At 45.0% G+C, this 12,012-nt stretch overlaps 1 protein-coding gene across 6 annotated transcripts in view; it reads right to left on the bottom strand.

Moving 5' to 3' along the window:
- The window catches only part of kmt2d (lysine (K)-specific methyltransferase 2D), a 44,692-nt gene that overhangs the window by 25,031 nt on the left and 7,649 nt on the right, over positions 1-12,012 (bottom strand). For 3 of the 6 annotated variants that reach the window (XM_080764259.1, XM_080764264.1, XM_080764260.1), the window contains exons 10-30: positions 11,675-11,991; positions 11,042-11,164; positions 10,057-10,889; positions 9,511-9,624; positions 9,298-9,414; positions 8,678-8,782; positions 7,549-7,730; positions 6,959-7,123; positions 6,024-6,133; positions 5,845-5,889; positions 5,550-5,741; positions 5,265-5,453; positions 5,024-5,146; positions 4,443-4,576; positions 3,141-3,264; positions 2,723-2,809; positions 2,261-2,341; positions 2,000-2,158; positions 1,793-1,862; positions 1,441-1,682; positions 371-444 (exon numbers count right to left, since the gene is read on the bottom strand). In XM_080764259.1, the coding sequence (XP_080620385.1) occupies positions 371-444; positions 1,441-1,682; positions 1,793-1,862; positions 2,000-2,158; positions 2,261-2,341; positions 2,723-2,809; positions 3,141-3,264; positions 4,443-4,576; positions 5,024-5,146; positions 5,265-5,453; positions 5,550-5,741; positions 5,845-5,889; positions 6,024-6,133; positions 6,959-7,123; positions 7,549-7,730; positions 8,678-8,782; positions 9,298-9,414; positions 9,511-9,624; positions 10,057-10,889; positions 11,042-11,164; positions 11,675-11,991 (3,586 nt within the window). The remainder of the gene's footprint in view (positions 1-370; positions 445-1,440; positions 1,683-1,792; positions 1,863-1,999; positions 2,159-2,260; positions 2,342-2,722; positions 2,810-3,140; positions 3,265-4,442; positions 4,577-5,023; positions 5,147-5,264; positions 5,454-5,549; positions 5,742-5,844; positions 5,890-6,023; positions 6,134-6,958; positions 7,124-7,548; positions 7,731-8,677; positions 8,783-9,297; positions 9,415-9,510; positions 9,625-10,056; positions 10,890-11,041; positions 11,165-11,674; positions 11,992-12,012) is intronic. The other 3 variants (XM_080764262.1, XM_080764261.1, XM_080764263.1) reach the window with 3 other exon arrangements.

Below are 12,012 nucleotides of genomic sequence, written 5' to 3'. Positions count from 1 at the left end.
ACCATTCTTCATAAGCCACATGTGTTCCAAAGATGTTGATGTTGAAATGGGATTTTTCCAGACATAAATGTATAAAGATAATTATTAATTTCCTCCTGTTCCATTATCATCTTTGTTCAAGACCCGTCTGTATCAGCAACACACTCTCGTGAGTCGTGGGATTGGCCATCTTGAGAATAATAAAGATCTTTCTTTGGTATAGGGTCAGCCTGCCATGATTTTACCCGTCTATTATTTTAAAACTGTGCAGGAAAACAAACTACAACACTCAGCCTAGGGTTTCATGTCCCTTTACATCTATGCACTAAAAATAAAGGATTACATAATGACTTCCCAATGGCTTTTAAAATGAAAAGTTCAGACAACTTACCAGAAAAGGAACTTTGTCAGCAGCCGATACCTTTCTCCAGATCTTCATGATCTGTTTACAACGACTGGCCCAGTCTGAAACAGAGTAAACGCAAAGCGCTGTATCACGGGTTGATTTAAGGACTGCTGTATGTCAAATTGCTGGTTCAGTCAGAGGCATAAATCCAATGCCAGTGAGAACTTTAGGTCAATTCCCATGGACCAGAGACCTTCAAAAGGGGGTCCGGGATAGCCTGACACTCAGCCTGAATTTCATTTCGTTTCACTCCATTATTCAGTCTGAACGCCCTCCCATCTACAGCCGTTTCTGGGATGGGCGTTGCCAAAGAGGCAGTCTTCGGTGATTGGTTCATACCAACCAATCAGAATAGTAGGAAAGCAGACGGCATTGTGTCAATCATGTGGCTATGGCTATCCTGTTTGCTAACCAAACAAACACAGCCAACGAGCGCTACTAGTATGTAAACAAAAGCGGTAAAATATGTCGGATGATGATGTTTATAAAATCGCTCGTGTCTGTAAAGAAATTATTTATCATACGTCGATTTAATAGCCAGATTGATACGGCCGTGAGTTACCGCAGCGGGGGCAGCCATGTTTGTTTGTGTCTGGACGGCACTGTTGTTTGACGTCATCGAGTTGAAACGACGCTGATTGGTCGGTTGGATTTCCAACCGAGTCTGAGATCTCCTACGGGAGAGTCACCAGACCCTAATCGCCTGAACATAAATTTTTAATGTGGCTAGCGATTCAGGGGCTGGAGCCAGGCTAGGTCCGGGACCTCCTCAGAGTTAATACAGAAGGAGCGAATCTTTTTCTTTTTTACATTAATCACTTGAACCCTAGCTTCCCTATTCTGAGGGGAACATTATCCGAAAACGGCAGATCTACAATACACATTAACATGCATCCAACACAACACTACACAATGATAGCGTTGTTAAACAAGTCTATAAAATCTATGAAAACGTTTAATCTGCAACACAATTTTATACAACATGTAGTGGGGGTCCTTGGCCTGAAAAACATTACAAAATATAAAACGTTTGAGGAACCCTGCCATAGACTCACCTGGATAGTCCTGCCTGAGCGTGGGGAAATTAGTGTTGGCAAAGAGCACCGGGGAAATGGTGGAGAGTTCTCCCAGCTCCTCGTCTTTCTCCCAGCGCTGGAGGCTCCGCTGGTTGTAGGACAGCCCGTCGCCCTCAGCCTCAGTGGGGGTGGGTGGTGTGGAAGGGGTGGCTGGAGTAGAGGGAGTGGCCCAGGGGCTCTCCTCTGTACCATCTGGACTGAAGAGCCCTCCTCCTCGATCCCTGTACAGCAGCAAGGGTCATTTGTTATGTACAAAACACTGCATGATCTCTCTGAGAGACCTTTGTAAAACAATATGACATTTGGAGCATTGTAGAATTGCTTTTTTTACCGCATGTCAAAGAATGGAGACTGAGAAAGGCCTGGGAAACCGTCCATCACTCCAGCAGAGGGCAGGGACCCTATAAAATATTTTTTGGGTCAAAACAAACTTACTTGAAACCTATCAAACGTTTGCTACATTATACAAAGTTCTCCCAACAAGTGGTGTTGATTTTCAGACCGGTTCAATAATTGATCCCTCTCCCTGTACGCTCACCTGAGAGGAGAGGTCTCTGTGGCAAAGCACTGCGGCTGAGCTCTCCCTTGTTGCCCTCTAGAATGGGCTTCATGCCCTCCAAAGTAGATACTTCAGACACACCCAGAACCTTCCGGAAAAACTGTTCAGAGTCCTGATTCTCCACCCCCTGAGGAAGACCTAGGGAATACATAGGGTGTACATTTAAATGATTATTCTTTTTTTTTATATATGAAATTGTTCTCTTAATGTAGTGCTTCCAAATAAGCCCCCAACCCCTACCTTCACTTTTCTTTTCTGTATCAGAGTCTTGAGTATCAATTGAGGCCTGGTCCATCACAGATGAAGATGGTGCAGAAACTCCTACAAACATATGAAAAATAATAAGATTAATAAAAACAAATACAAGCTTATCTCTATTGCTTTATATGAAATACATACTAAAACACGTCTGCCTTGTCCTTTAATTACTTGGCATATTAGCCATTTCAAAATATTTCACTTGGAATGTCTGCAGAAGCCAAAACTGCACACTGCAGCAGCTGGAGTTACAAGACGCAAAGGAAATTAATAAAATAACTGTCTTCCCCAAATACACTAAACTCATAATTGCAATAAAATGTATTTCTAGCCTAAATTGTGGCGTGTTATATCGGCTCATGTAAGGTTGGTCAGAATGGTCACTAGCCTCATTATCATAACGGCTAGTGAACAAAACACAGTTACTGTTCAAAACAGACTCACCTGCTCCCTCTCCCTGAGTCAGGGGTGTTTCACCTCCCTCCTGCTTGAGAAACAGAGTAGCTTCCACCACCCGATCCTTTGCCTCAGCTGAGAACACAAATATACACAAGTCAGACACATGGATTAAAGCTAAATAAATTATCACGACTGAAAACGTCCTAATGTGTGATTTGTGCACATCTGAACATATTGCTAGCTTGACCACTTCAAATGCTTTAATCTTAAACTACCCATCTACCGTAGATAGGCTATTTTCGCTGTTTCATGCTTCCATAAAAGATAAAAGATGCTGACTGCTATTTAATCCAAATCAGTTGTGGCAACTGAGAACTTTAATCCATGCAGACACTATGTATTGAACCATGTGACAAATCATCTGAGAGGTTCCATTCGTAGGGGGTCAACTCAGAGGTCTTACCCTCCGGGGCAGAAGGTCTTGTCCCTAGTGCAGGTCTGACGGGGCACATTCCTGGCCTCTGCACTGGGGGCACCATGACAGCTTTCTTACTTAGGTCCATCAGTGTCTTCCCAAAGAAAGCCTCCTGCAGGGGTAGATCAAGATTTTTGAAGTTTCTTTTAATAAACCATTAAGACCTGAGGCAGATTCTACAAAGGCCTTCTGCAGATGTTAAGTAAGAGTCCTTGCTGATATTACATTTTAATAGGTGTGGAAAATGTTAGATTCGATGACGTATAGCGATCTGGGCGTTGACGATTCTTCATCAATGCTTCCAACCTCACGTGGACAATGACGTTGCGATGATAGTTATGGTCCCATTAGCCTGAGCTAACGCTAGACATTTCTGGCCTAGATGGGAGGCTCAGAAAAACGCGCACCCTGATTGGTTCACCGATCTGTCCGTCAGCCCCGGTCTCTCCTCCTCCCCCCAGTGCAGCACTGTTATTGTGTCGACCAGAAGCAGAAACCACGTGGTTGCTGGAGTATACTATTCTAACAGACTGTCAAAGTTATTTCCACAGAGTCGGTACACGTTGGTTTTTTTCTTAGACGGTGTGGTGGGTTCTTCAGCCATTCTCCTCATTTTCCTCACATAGCCTCGTTTGAATTCCACTGGTAATAATTTCCTCAGTGTTATTTTTCATTTTCATTTTTCGCGCGGACGAAATGAAAGCCTGGGTATCGAGGCTATGGTCCCATTGACCTGCAAAGACACTGCTATGCTGCTTGGCATGCAAACAGCTATGACAACCAGAGAAGTGACTGAGGGAGGTAGAGAAACGCAAGTAATGGAGAAAACAAATTAAGTGAAGATACACACCTCCACATTTTCACCACCTAAACCCTAGTAGTGACTCTATTCTGTAGGCAAACGTTCAGTAACAATGGCAGATCTACAAGCTCACATATTGTGTGCTTGCAGATCGGCTATTTTCAGCGAAGACTCTTGAGGTTTGGTGTAGAAGGAAATTGTGTCGACACAGTACAGTGCCTTGAGTATACTCTTCTGACACACAGTACATTGCTTTCAGTGAGTTTCAGTACATGACTCAAATGTCAACTCCTCTCTATTTGACATCAGTTTCAGTACATGACTCAAATGTCAACTCCTCTCTATTTGACATCAGTTTCAGTACATGACTCAAATGTCAACTCCTCTCTATTTGACATCATCGGTGATGGCCAATGGGCCATTGTCATGTCGATTGGTCAACCACATGATCAAAACTTTATATCTCCCAACCCTATATAATCACAAACCTGAAGATAAGCTGGAAACATGTCCTCAAGTTTGCTCTTCTTTCTGCCCCGCCGTTTCTTCTGTTCCTCCCCTTCTGCTGGTTTGGGATCCATGATATTGTCTGTGTCAGGGTGGGGTCCTATAGATAGACAACCTTCGTTTTAGGAGACAAATTTTCAAAATAAGGTGATTCACATAATGCCAAGCCACACAAACAACCAACAAGATGGTGCCACCTTGTTTTGATGTTCTATTACCAGCATGAAATATGCAGCACTCCATTCAAAAAATGAAATTCAAAAGTCAGCTCTTTTCGCTAAAGTAGCAAAAATAGCTGATCTCTCGATCTACAAGCTCACAACATGCTCTTGAACTGCAGGCGATCTAATAGATAAGTTTTGAGCTGTAATTAACTGTGTGTGTGTGTGTGTGTGTGTGTGTGTGTGTGTGTGTGTGTGTGTGTGTGTGTGTGTGTGTGTGTCTGTATGATGAAGATGCAAATGTATTACTAACAATGTTAGTAATAGTTAGTATGATAGTGTAACATTTTTATTTGTAATTTGTCCAATAGTAAAGCAAACAATCTGGTTGCGTCGCTTACCTTCCTCAATGGTTCTCTCCAGTGGCTGTCCATCTAACGTAGTCTCCCCTGCCAGCTGTGCGAAAAACCCTTTCTTCATTCGTGTGTGACACTTCCTCTGTCGCACCATGAAGCCTCCAATACCTGGAAGAGATATGGCAAAAATAAATAGTGCATATGAATGTGTTAACATTGGCAGGGCAACAAACACATACAGTATTTGTGCTCATGGCCTATTTGGTGTCTTTTTTATTAAACATACCAGGTCTGTAGGGTTTCCGTTTCCTTTTCTTGCTATCCTCCGTCTCTTCTGCACCCCCTTTGAGGCCCTCACAATCAGCCATGCCCTCAATACCCCCATCTGCACCCAGGTCCCTGTCAGCACCACATTCCCTGTCTGGGCTACCAGGGTTCTCCATCTTAGGTTCGCATTCCATGGGCTCTCCACAGGCTAAAGAGACAAGGGAAAAGTTCGAGAGGATAAACAACAACTTCAAAACCGTTTCCTACGTTGATGAATTTGTGAAAACCGTGCACATATACACACCTTTGCCCTCATCCCCATCTCCCTCTCCTTCTTTAAGCTCTAGAATGCCATCAGGACCACCCTCGCCACACAAGGTGCCCAGACGGGAGCGCCGCTGACGTCTCTTGTGCAGAGGAGACATGGACATGCTGCGCAGCAGGGACATGCCTGACTCGGTCAGCCACACACCCTCCAACCGGTAAAACTGAGGCTCTGTGTGGCCAATCACATTTGCAAATTTCAGTGAGATCAGGAAATAGCAGGTCAATTTGATGTTATTTGGTTGTAATGAATTAAAACAAAACACTCAACAAACCTGGCTCTTTAATCTTTATGGAAGCCATTATAGCAGACTCCACTACTGTGAACAAAAACGACAGCATTGGGGGCAGAGAGAAAAGGAAAAAACAACGCAGTCAGTAAACATTTCTATAACACTCAAAAATCACTGTTTAGGGAACACGAAAGTAACAAAAAAAATTGTCTTGCACTTACCTACGGGTTTGGGGACATAGGGGGTGCAAGATGTGCAGGCAAAGCCCTCATCGGAGGCTTGTTCCACCTCATCCTCTGTGTACAGACTCTCACACACAGCATGCACCCATCTACGTAGACACACGCGCACACATAAACACACAATCATGACACACGCATCCTTCTTGTTACAACGTAAATGGCATCCTCATATGAAAGATGTTATGGAATAATTTATGATAAGATTCCAAACATAAATAATCTATTCCCCACTAGTCTTAATTAGCGGAAATATAATGAACCCCCACCAGCCACTCTGTCTGTTGTGCGTGTGCGTCTCGTCTTTAACCTGTTAAAACCGGGAAAGCATCCGTGTCATTTTAGATTTAAAATGCTTTGGCTATTCAAAAATAGCACATGTACAAGCTCATAGATTAGAAGCTTGTAGAAAGAAGCTTTGAATGATCGAGATTTCTTTTGTGCAAATCTTTCAATATATATTTTAAAGGACATCCCTGTAAAATGAGATGCTGCCTCTCAAGGGGCTATCCTTTCAATAATAAAATTGAACAAAATTATGACCAAAGCGAAAACGTTTAACCCAGAATCTTTTTTGAGATGGGGTCCGCAGGCAAATACATAATACTCACAACATTTTTTGGGGTCCTTGACATGAAAAGGTCTGAGCACCACTGACATAGCAACATTAGGCTTTTCAGAAAACAGACATTTGTAGACTCTGCCTGCCTCAGCTATTGAAAAATTGAAAAATAGCAGATCTACAAGCTCATAGCGCGCCACCGAGTGGCGCGCTACGAGCTTGTAGGTCTGCTATTTTTGAAAAATCGAAGAACCACTGACATAGGAACATGGATTTTTCAGAAAACTGTCAGGATGTAGAAGAACATTTTTAGAATCTGATCTCAGGTCAGAATGGGTTAATGAGCGGTACCCACCGGTCGCAATACTGGCACTGAAGCAGGAGCTCCTCCTCCATGAAGTTCTCTCTGCATACGGGGCAGGTGACTAGACTGGCACAGGGACCACAGTGGGTGTAGTTGTTCTGCCACTCACAGTGGAACCCCGGTGAGTTGGAGCCGCACTGCATACAGCTCACACACCTGCAACCAAGCAGTGCCGGAAACATGCATGAGAAACCCATTTCATCTCCCCATTGGATGTCAAAAGTTACTGAAGCATATGTGGAGACGAAGAACTGCAGCAGGATTTTTTTTTCTCTTCCTTTTTTTTTTTGCTACAGTAACAAGAAGCAAAGAACTGGGGCCTCTCTGAATCACCAATGAAGAGCTGAGGCACAAACATTTTACATAATATGCAAATTGGGATGGATTCATTTCCATTTGACCCCATTCAAAGTTACACAGTAAAAAAAAGAACTCCTCAAGTCTTCATTTATCCGCTTCTATCTCCCTAGTGTGCATGTACCCTTACGGGTCCATTTGGTTACATTTTGTACACGCTCGAGTTATAAATGACCACCGAGGACTTGGCTGTGTATAAGGCCGATCAAGGCAATGTTTTGTACCATTTGCACTTCCACCCGCCCTTGGGTACGGTGTGCAGGGGCGGGTCCAGGCAGTAGGTGTGGTAGCTCACGTCGCAGTCGTCACACAGCAGCAGGCGAGAAGGGTCTGAGGCCTTCCCGCACATCTCACACACGATGCACTCCAAACACCGCCAGCCCTTACGGAGCATCATCTTGGTGATCTACAAAGAAAAAGATGTCATGACCAGAGCCACACCAATATACCACTTTGTCCCATATGGAAGACATGTTTTGACTTTTTTGGACGACATCGGTATCAGCAATTATGCAGGTCTCCACCAGGTTGTGGCCTCCTGGTGGCGCTATAAGAGGCCAATGTGAAAAGGATGCCATTTGTGCTAATGTGTTTTGCAAAAATCCACCCGTTGGTGGCGCTATAACAGGCCAATGTGAAAAGAGTGGGATATATTCCTCAGCCTAGTAGGAAAGTGCGTGAAAGATTTCACATAAATTGCACGCTGCCTTATTGAGGCTTTTTGTTCAAAACGGGCTAGTCCTGCAAACTTTGAAAGCCAATGTTAGCCAATTAGGATGGAATATGAAATATTGGACAGATCCGTCTTGAGCACATGACTATAGAGATACTGTGTAACGATTTGAGTAGTAATGGCAAAAAATGTGTTTTACAAAAGTCGGCCTCCTGGTGGCGCTATAACAGGCCGTTCTGGAAAACTTGGGGCAAACGGTGCCGGAGATTAGCTGGTAATGGATATACGGACACATGGACGGACGGAGTGCAAAACATACTCTTTCCCCATGCCTTTCGGCCTGGTGGAGACAATAATGTGCCTCGATATGAAAAGGGTTGAAAACCACTGGTCTATGACATTGATTCCCAAAGAAATATGGGGGTCCCCAGATGATTAGCTTAATATTGTTTTTCTCACAACAATAAACATACAACACAGGGTATCTGCACATTTCTAAAGTTACAATTCAATACCAAATTTTGCAGCCTGAAAGTTTTGAGAATCACTGGTCCAGGACTCTCCAAAATCGTGATCGGAATGACAAATCTGGCATCAGTCGTTCTCTAATAATGACATTTCACTCCACGGATGTTCACGTTGGTTTGAATGGTAAGAATAGATAAAAGACCTATACTTACTTTGCTGTTGACGCAATACGGATGGTAACACTGGGCACACTGAGCGCAAGCCAAGAGCTGCCCCTCCACTCCCTTTCCAAAACTGCCACACACAACACACATGTCCTGTGAAATCAGAGGGAGGATTGGGGAGGGGGAAAAAAAAGACAAGGAAGAGAATAGTTTGGGTTAAAGACAAAATTGTGACACCTGTGGTGCTTGGTTAAGTCATGCTTGATTTATACTTTGGGTTGCGCGATGAAATGAGCCAATCTACAAGCTCACAACATCGCTTGTTGATCGGCTATATTTGGCACGCTGACAAAGTACGAATGGGTTTTAACCCATTCTGACCTGAGATCAGATTCATACGAGGTTTCCACTGGACACACAACTGGTCTGATGAACCCATTCTGACCTGAGATCAGATTCTAAAAATGTCAGTCGCTCTTCGATTTTTCAAAAATAGCAGACCTACAAGCTCTTAGCGCGCCACTCGGTGGCGCGCTATGAGCTTGTAGATCTGCTATTTTTCAATAGCTAAAGCATAACATGATGCCGACACCAAAATGGGTGCCCGGTCAGAATGGGTTAAATGCCACAGGGCAAGTGGAAATGTCAAGAAGGAAGGGAAGCTGTACCTGGAGCAAGACAAACTTATCAGTGTTGGAGAAGAGCACCACCGTGTTCTGCATGGTGTCATCTTCCTCCTCCTCTTCCTCCTTACTACTCAGTCCAGGTTCTGTGGTCATGCTTAGCTGCGGGTTTGCAGGCAGAATTTCAGTTGGGAAACATGATACACATGCAAAGACATTAATTCAGCAGTGAGATACATTGCATGTGTTTCAGCGTACCAAGAAGGCATCTATGCAGGAGGCCATGGCTTTCAGTCTTGACCTCCCGCCACGGCCCCTTCCTCCGCCACCCCCTCGAGGCCGCCGTTTCCCCGGGAAACCGCTGCTCCGCCCCTGAAAGTCAGGCCACATTATTGGCAGTGATTAGAATTGGCATATTCATGACCTTTGGATGTTGCATGCTACTAGGATGGAACAGATACGATACAACTGAAGAAAGGGGATATGGAGACTAGGGTGGTGGAGGGTGTGTAGAGCCTAGGATCACATTAGATGACTGACAAAGGGGTGAAAAATGAGTTACAAAATCGTGGGATAAAAAAAAAATATATATATATATATAAAAATAAAAAAAAGGAGATTACTCAGTTAAATCCTCAGGTTTCATTTGCCTCAATCAGAGTGCAATGTGTTATCTAGCAGCAATTTAATTCATTGAAAAACGTTAAATCAATTACACACATTTTTACAATCAAGAGTCAAACACTGAGGAGCATTTCACTATTTAAACAATAGGCTAATGTCATTAAACATTAGAGACCTTACCTGTTTGATCCGCGAACGACCCGGGGAGCCTCTCCGCTTCACCTTATCTCCGTCACACTTTAAGGTGTCGAAGGGCAACGAGTCGTCCGTCTCAGTGAGCAGGGAGTCGGCACGCGAGCGGGTGGAAGGTACGAGCTCCATTGAGAGCTGAGGGTCAGCCTCTGCTGGAGAGCCCAGGAAGCCACTGCTGCTCTCGTCTCCGTGGCTCATGTTGGACGTGTCGTCCAGCAGAAGGTCCGGCTTCACGTCCTGCTCCTCCTGGGGGTCCCGCGGCTCCTGCTTGATCGTCACTTCCCTGTGCTCTGCTTCCTCCTTCACCTGCTCATCGTCCTCGTCCTCCTCTTCCTCTTCCTCGGATTGAGGTAGCAGCCTTTCCTCCGCATCGGCCTCCTGTGTGTCCGCCGACGGGGAAGGTGGTGTGGGAGAAGAAAGGGAGAGAGGAGAGCCGGCGTCCCGACAAGGAGCGCCGTCCGCCTGGTCCGTCTCATCCATCGACATGAGCACAGTGTCTGCCTCTGCAGGGGAGGCGGGTGGAACCGAGGGCTTTGGTAGAGCCTCATCAAGCGACAGCTCCGTTGCAGACGTGCCTTCTTCAGAGTTGCTTTTTGATAACTCCCCCGACTTCTGTTCTAATGAGGGTTCCTGCTGCTCCATCTTCTCAAGGCCCTGCTGTGACACCGGCGGTGCTCGTGCTTTAGAAGCATTAGACTGGGTCTCTGCCATGGAGTCCTGTGGGGGGCTGGCCTGGGCCAGCTGGCTGGCCGCCTCTCCTGCTCTCTCCTCAGCAACAGGTAGACAAGAGGTCCCCTGTTCTGCCTCTCCACATTCTTCTTCTGGGGTGAAGGAATGTATGGGAGGGGGGGCGGGATGATTAGTGTTTTCATTGGTGCATCTATCATTACGTACGCTATCATCAAATTATCAACTACAGCGACAGGTTCATTACAAAAGATGATGTTATCTCTATAATGGGACGAGTATTTACCTGTAGACTCAGGTGGACCAGTGACCATCTCTGAAATGGCTTGCTCCGTTTCCAACTGCTGCAGGCCTTCCTCCATGGTGTTTTCCTCAACCTCTACAGTCTCAACGACTTCAGCCTCCACCCCTAAATCCATAGAATACACACTTGCTTACACACACGTGTGTACATGCATACAAACATACATATAGTCGGCATTGGTCGCTGTCGGGCAAAAAACAGCTACTGGTAAATCGATTTTTCAACTCTTTTTTGATATATTTAGTTTTTTAATAAATCAGTGCTATTGAACACCTTTTACGTGTGTGTGTGTGTGTGTGTGTGTGTGTGTGTGTGTGTGTGTGTGTGTGTGTGTGTGTGTGTGTTTTCCAAATATTGAACCAATGAAAAGTATCTAAAAGCGCTTCTGACTAAACCTCCTAACTATTGGTTTCTGACACCGTCGGTCAAATCACCTAACTTAAACTTGTGGAGTTAGGTGGTTTGTCTCCCTTTGATTAGAATGACGAAGTCAGACGGAAATAATACCTATCTCCACATTAATGGTCAAAAACCTTCTAACTTCCATTCAGCTGTATTTTGGTAAAGTGGTGATAATATAAGGACACATTCAAGTATCTGACAATGTAGACTCACCCAACTCCATGGGCTCCTCGCAATCAGCCACGGCCTCAGCCAGCAGGACTTCATCTTCCGACGTGCCAGTCTGTCCGACTGTCACTTCCGATGGACCCGCCTCCTCTGTGTTGGCCTCGACGGCCTCTGTCTGGATTGTCATCTCATCCACCGAATCCACGTGTCCTTCAGTGTCCTCCTCACACGCCTCTCTGGTTTGCGTCTCTCCTGTGCCGTTTTGAGTGACAGCCAGCTGCTGTTGGGCTTCCTGACAGAGCAGGCAGACACATTTCTCTTCTGGAGGTGTCACTGAAGAAGCGCATTCACCATGCACCCACCTGAGAAGTTGGAAAGAAACA

This window comes from Protomyctophum bolini (genome assembly GCF_963924005.1).
Source record: "Protomyctophum bolini genome assembly, chromosome: 5".
Classification (NCBI taxonomy): domain Eukaryota; kingdom Metazoa; phylum Chordata; class Actinopteri; order Myctophiformes; family Myctophidae; genus Protomyctophum; species Protomyctophum bolini.
The sequence above is the reverse complement of the archived record's forward strand: the minus strand, read 5'-3'. Positions and strand labels throughout refer to the sequence as shown.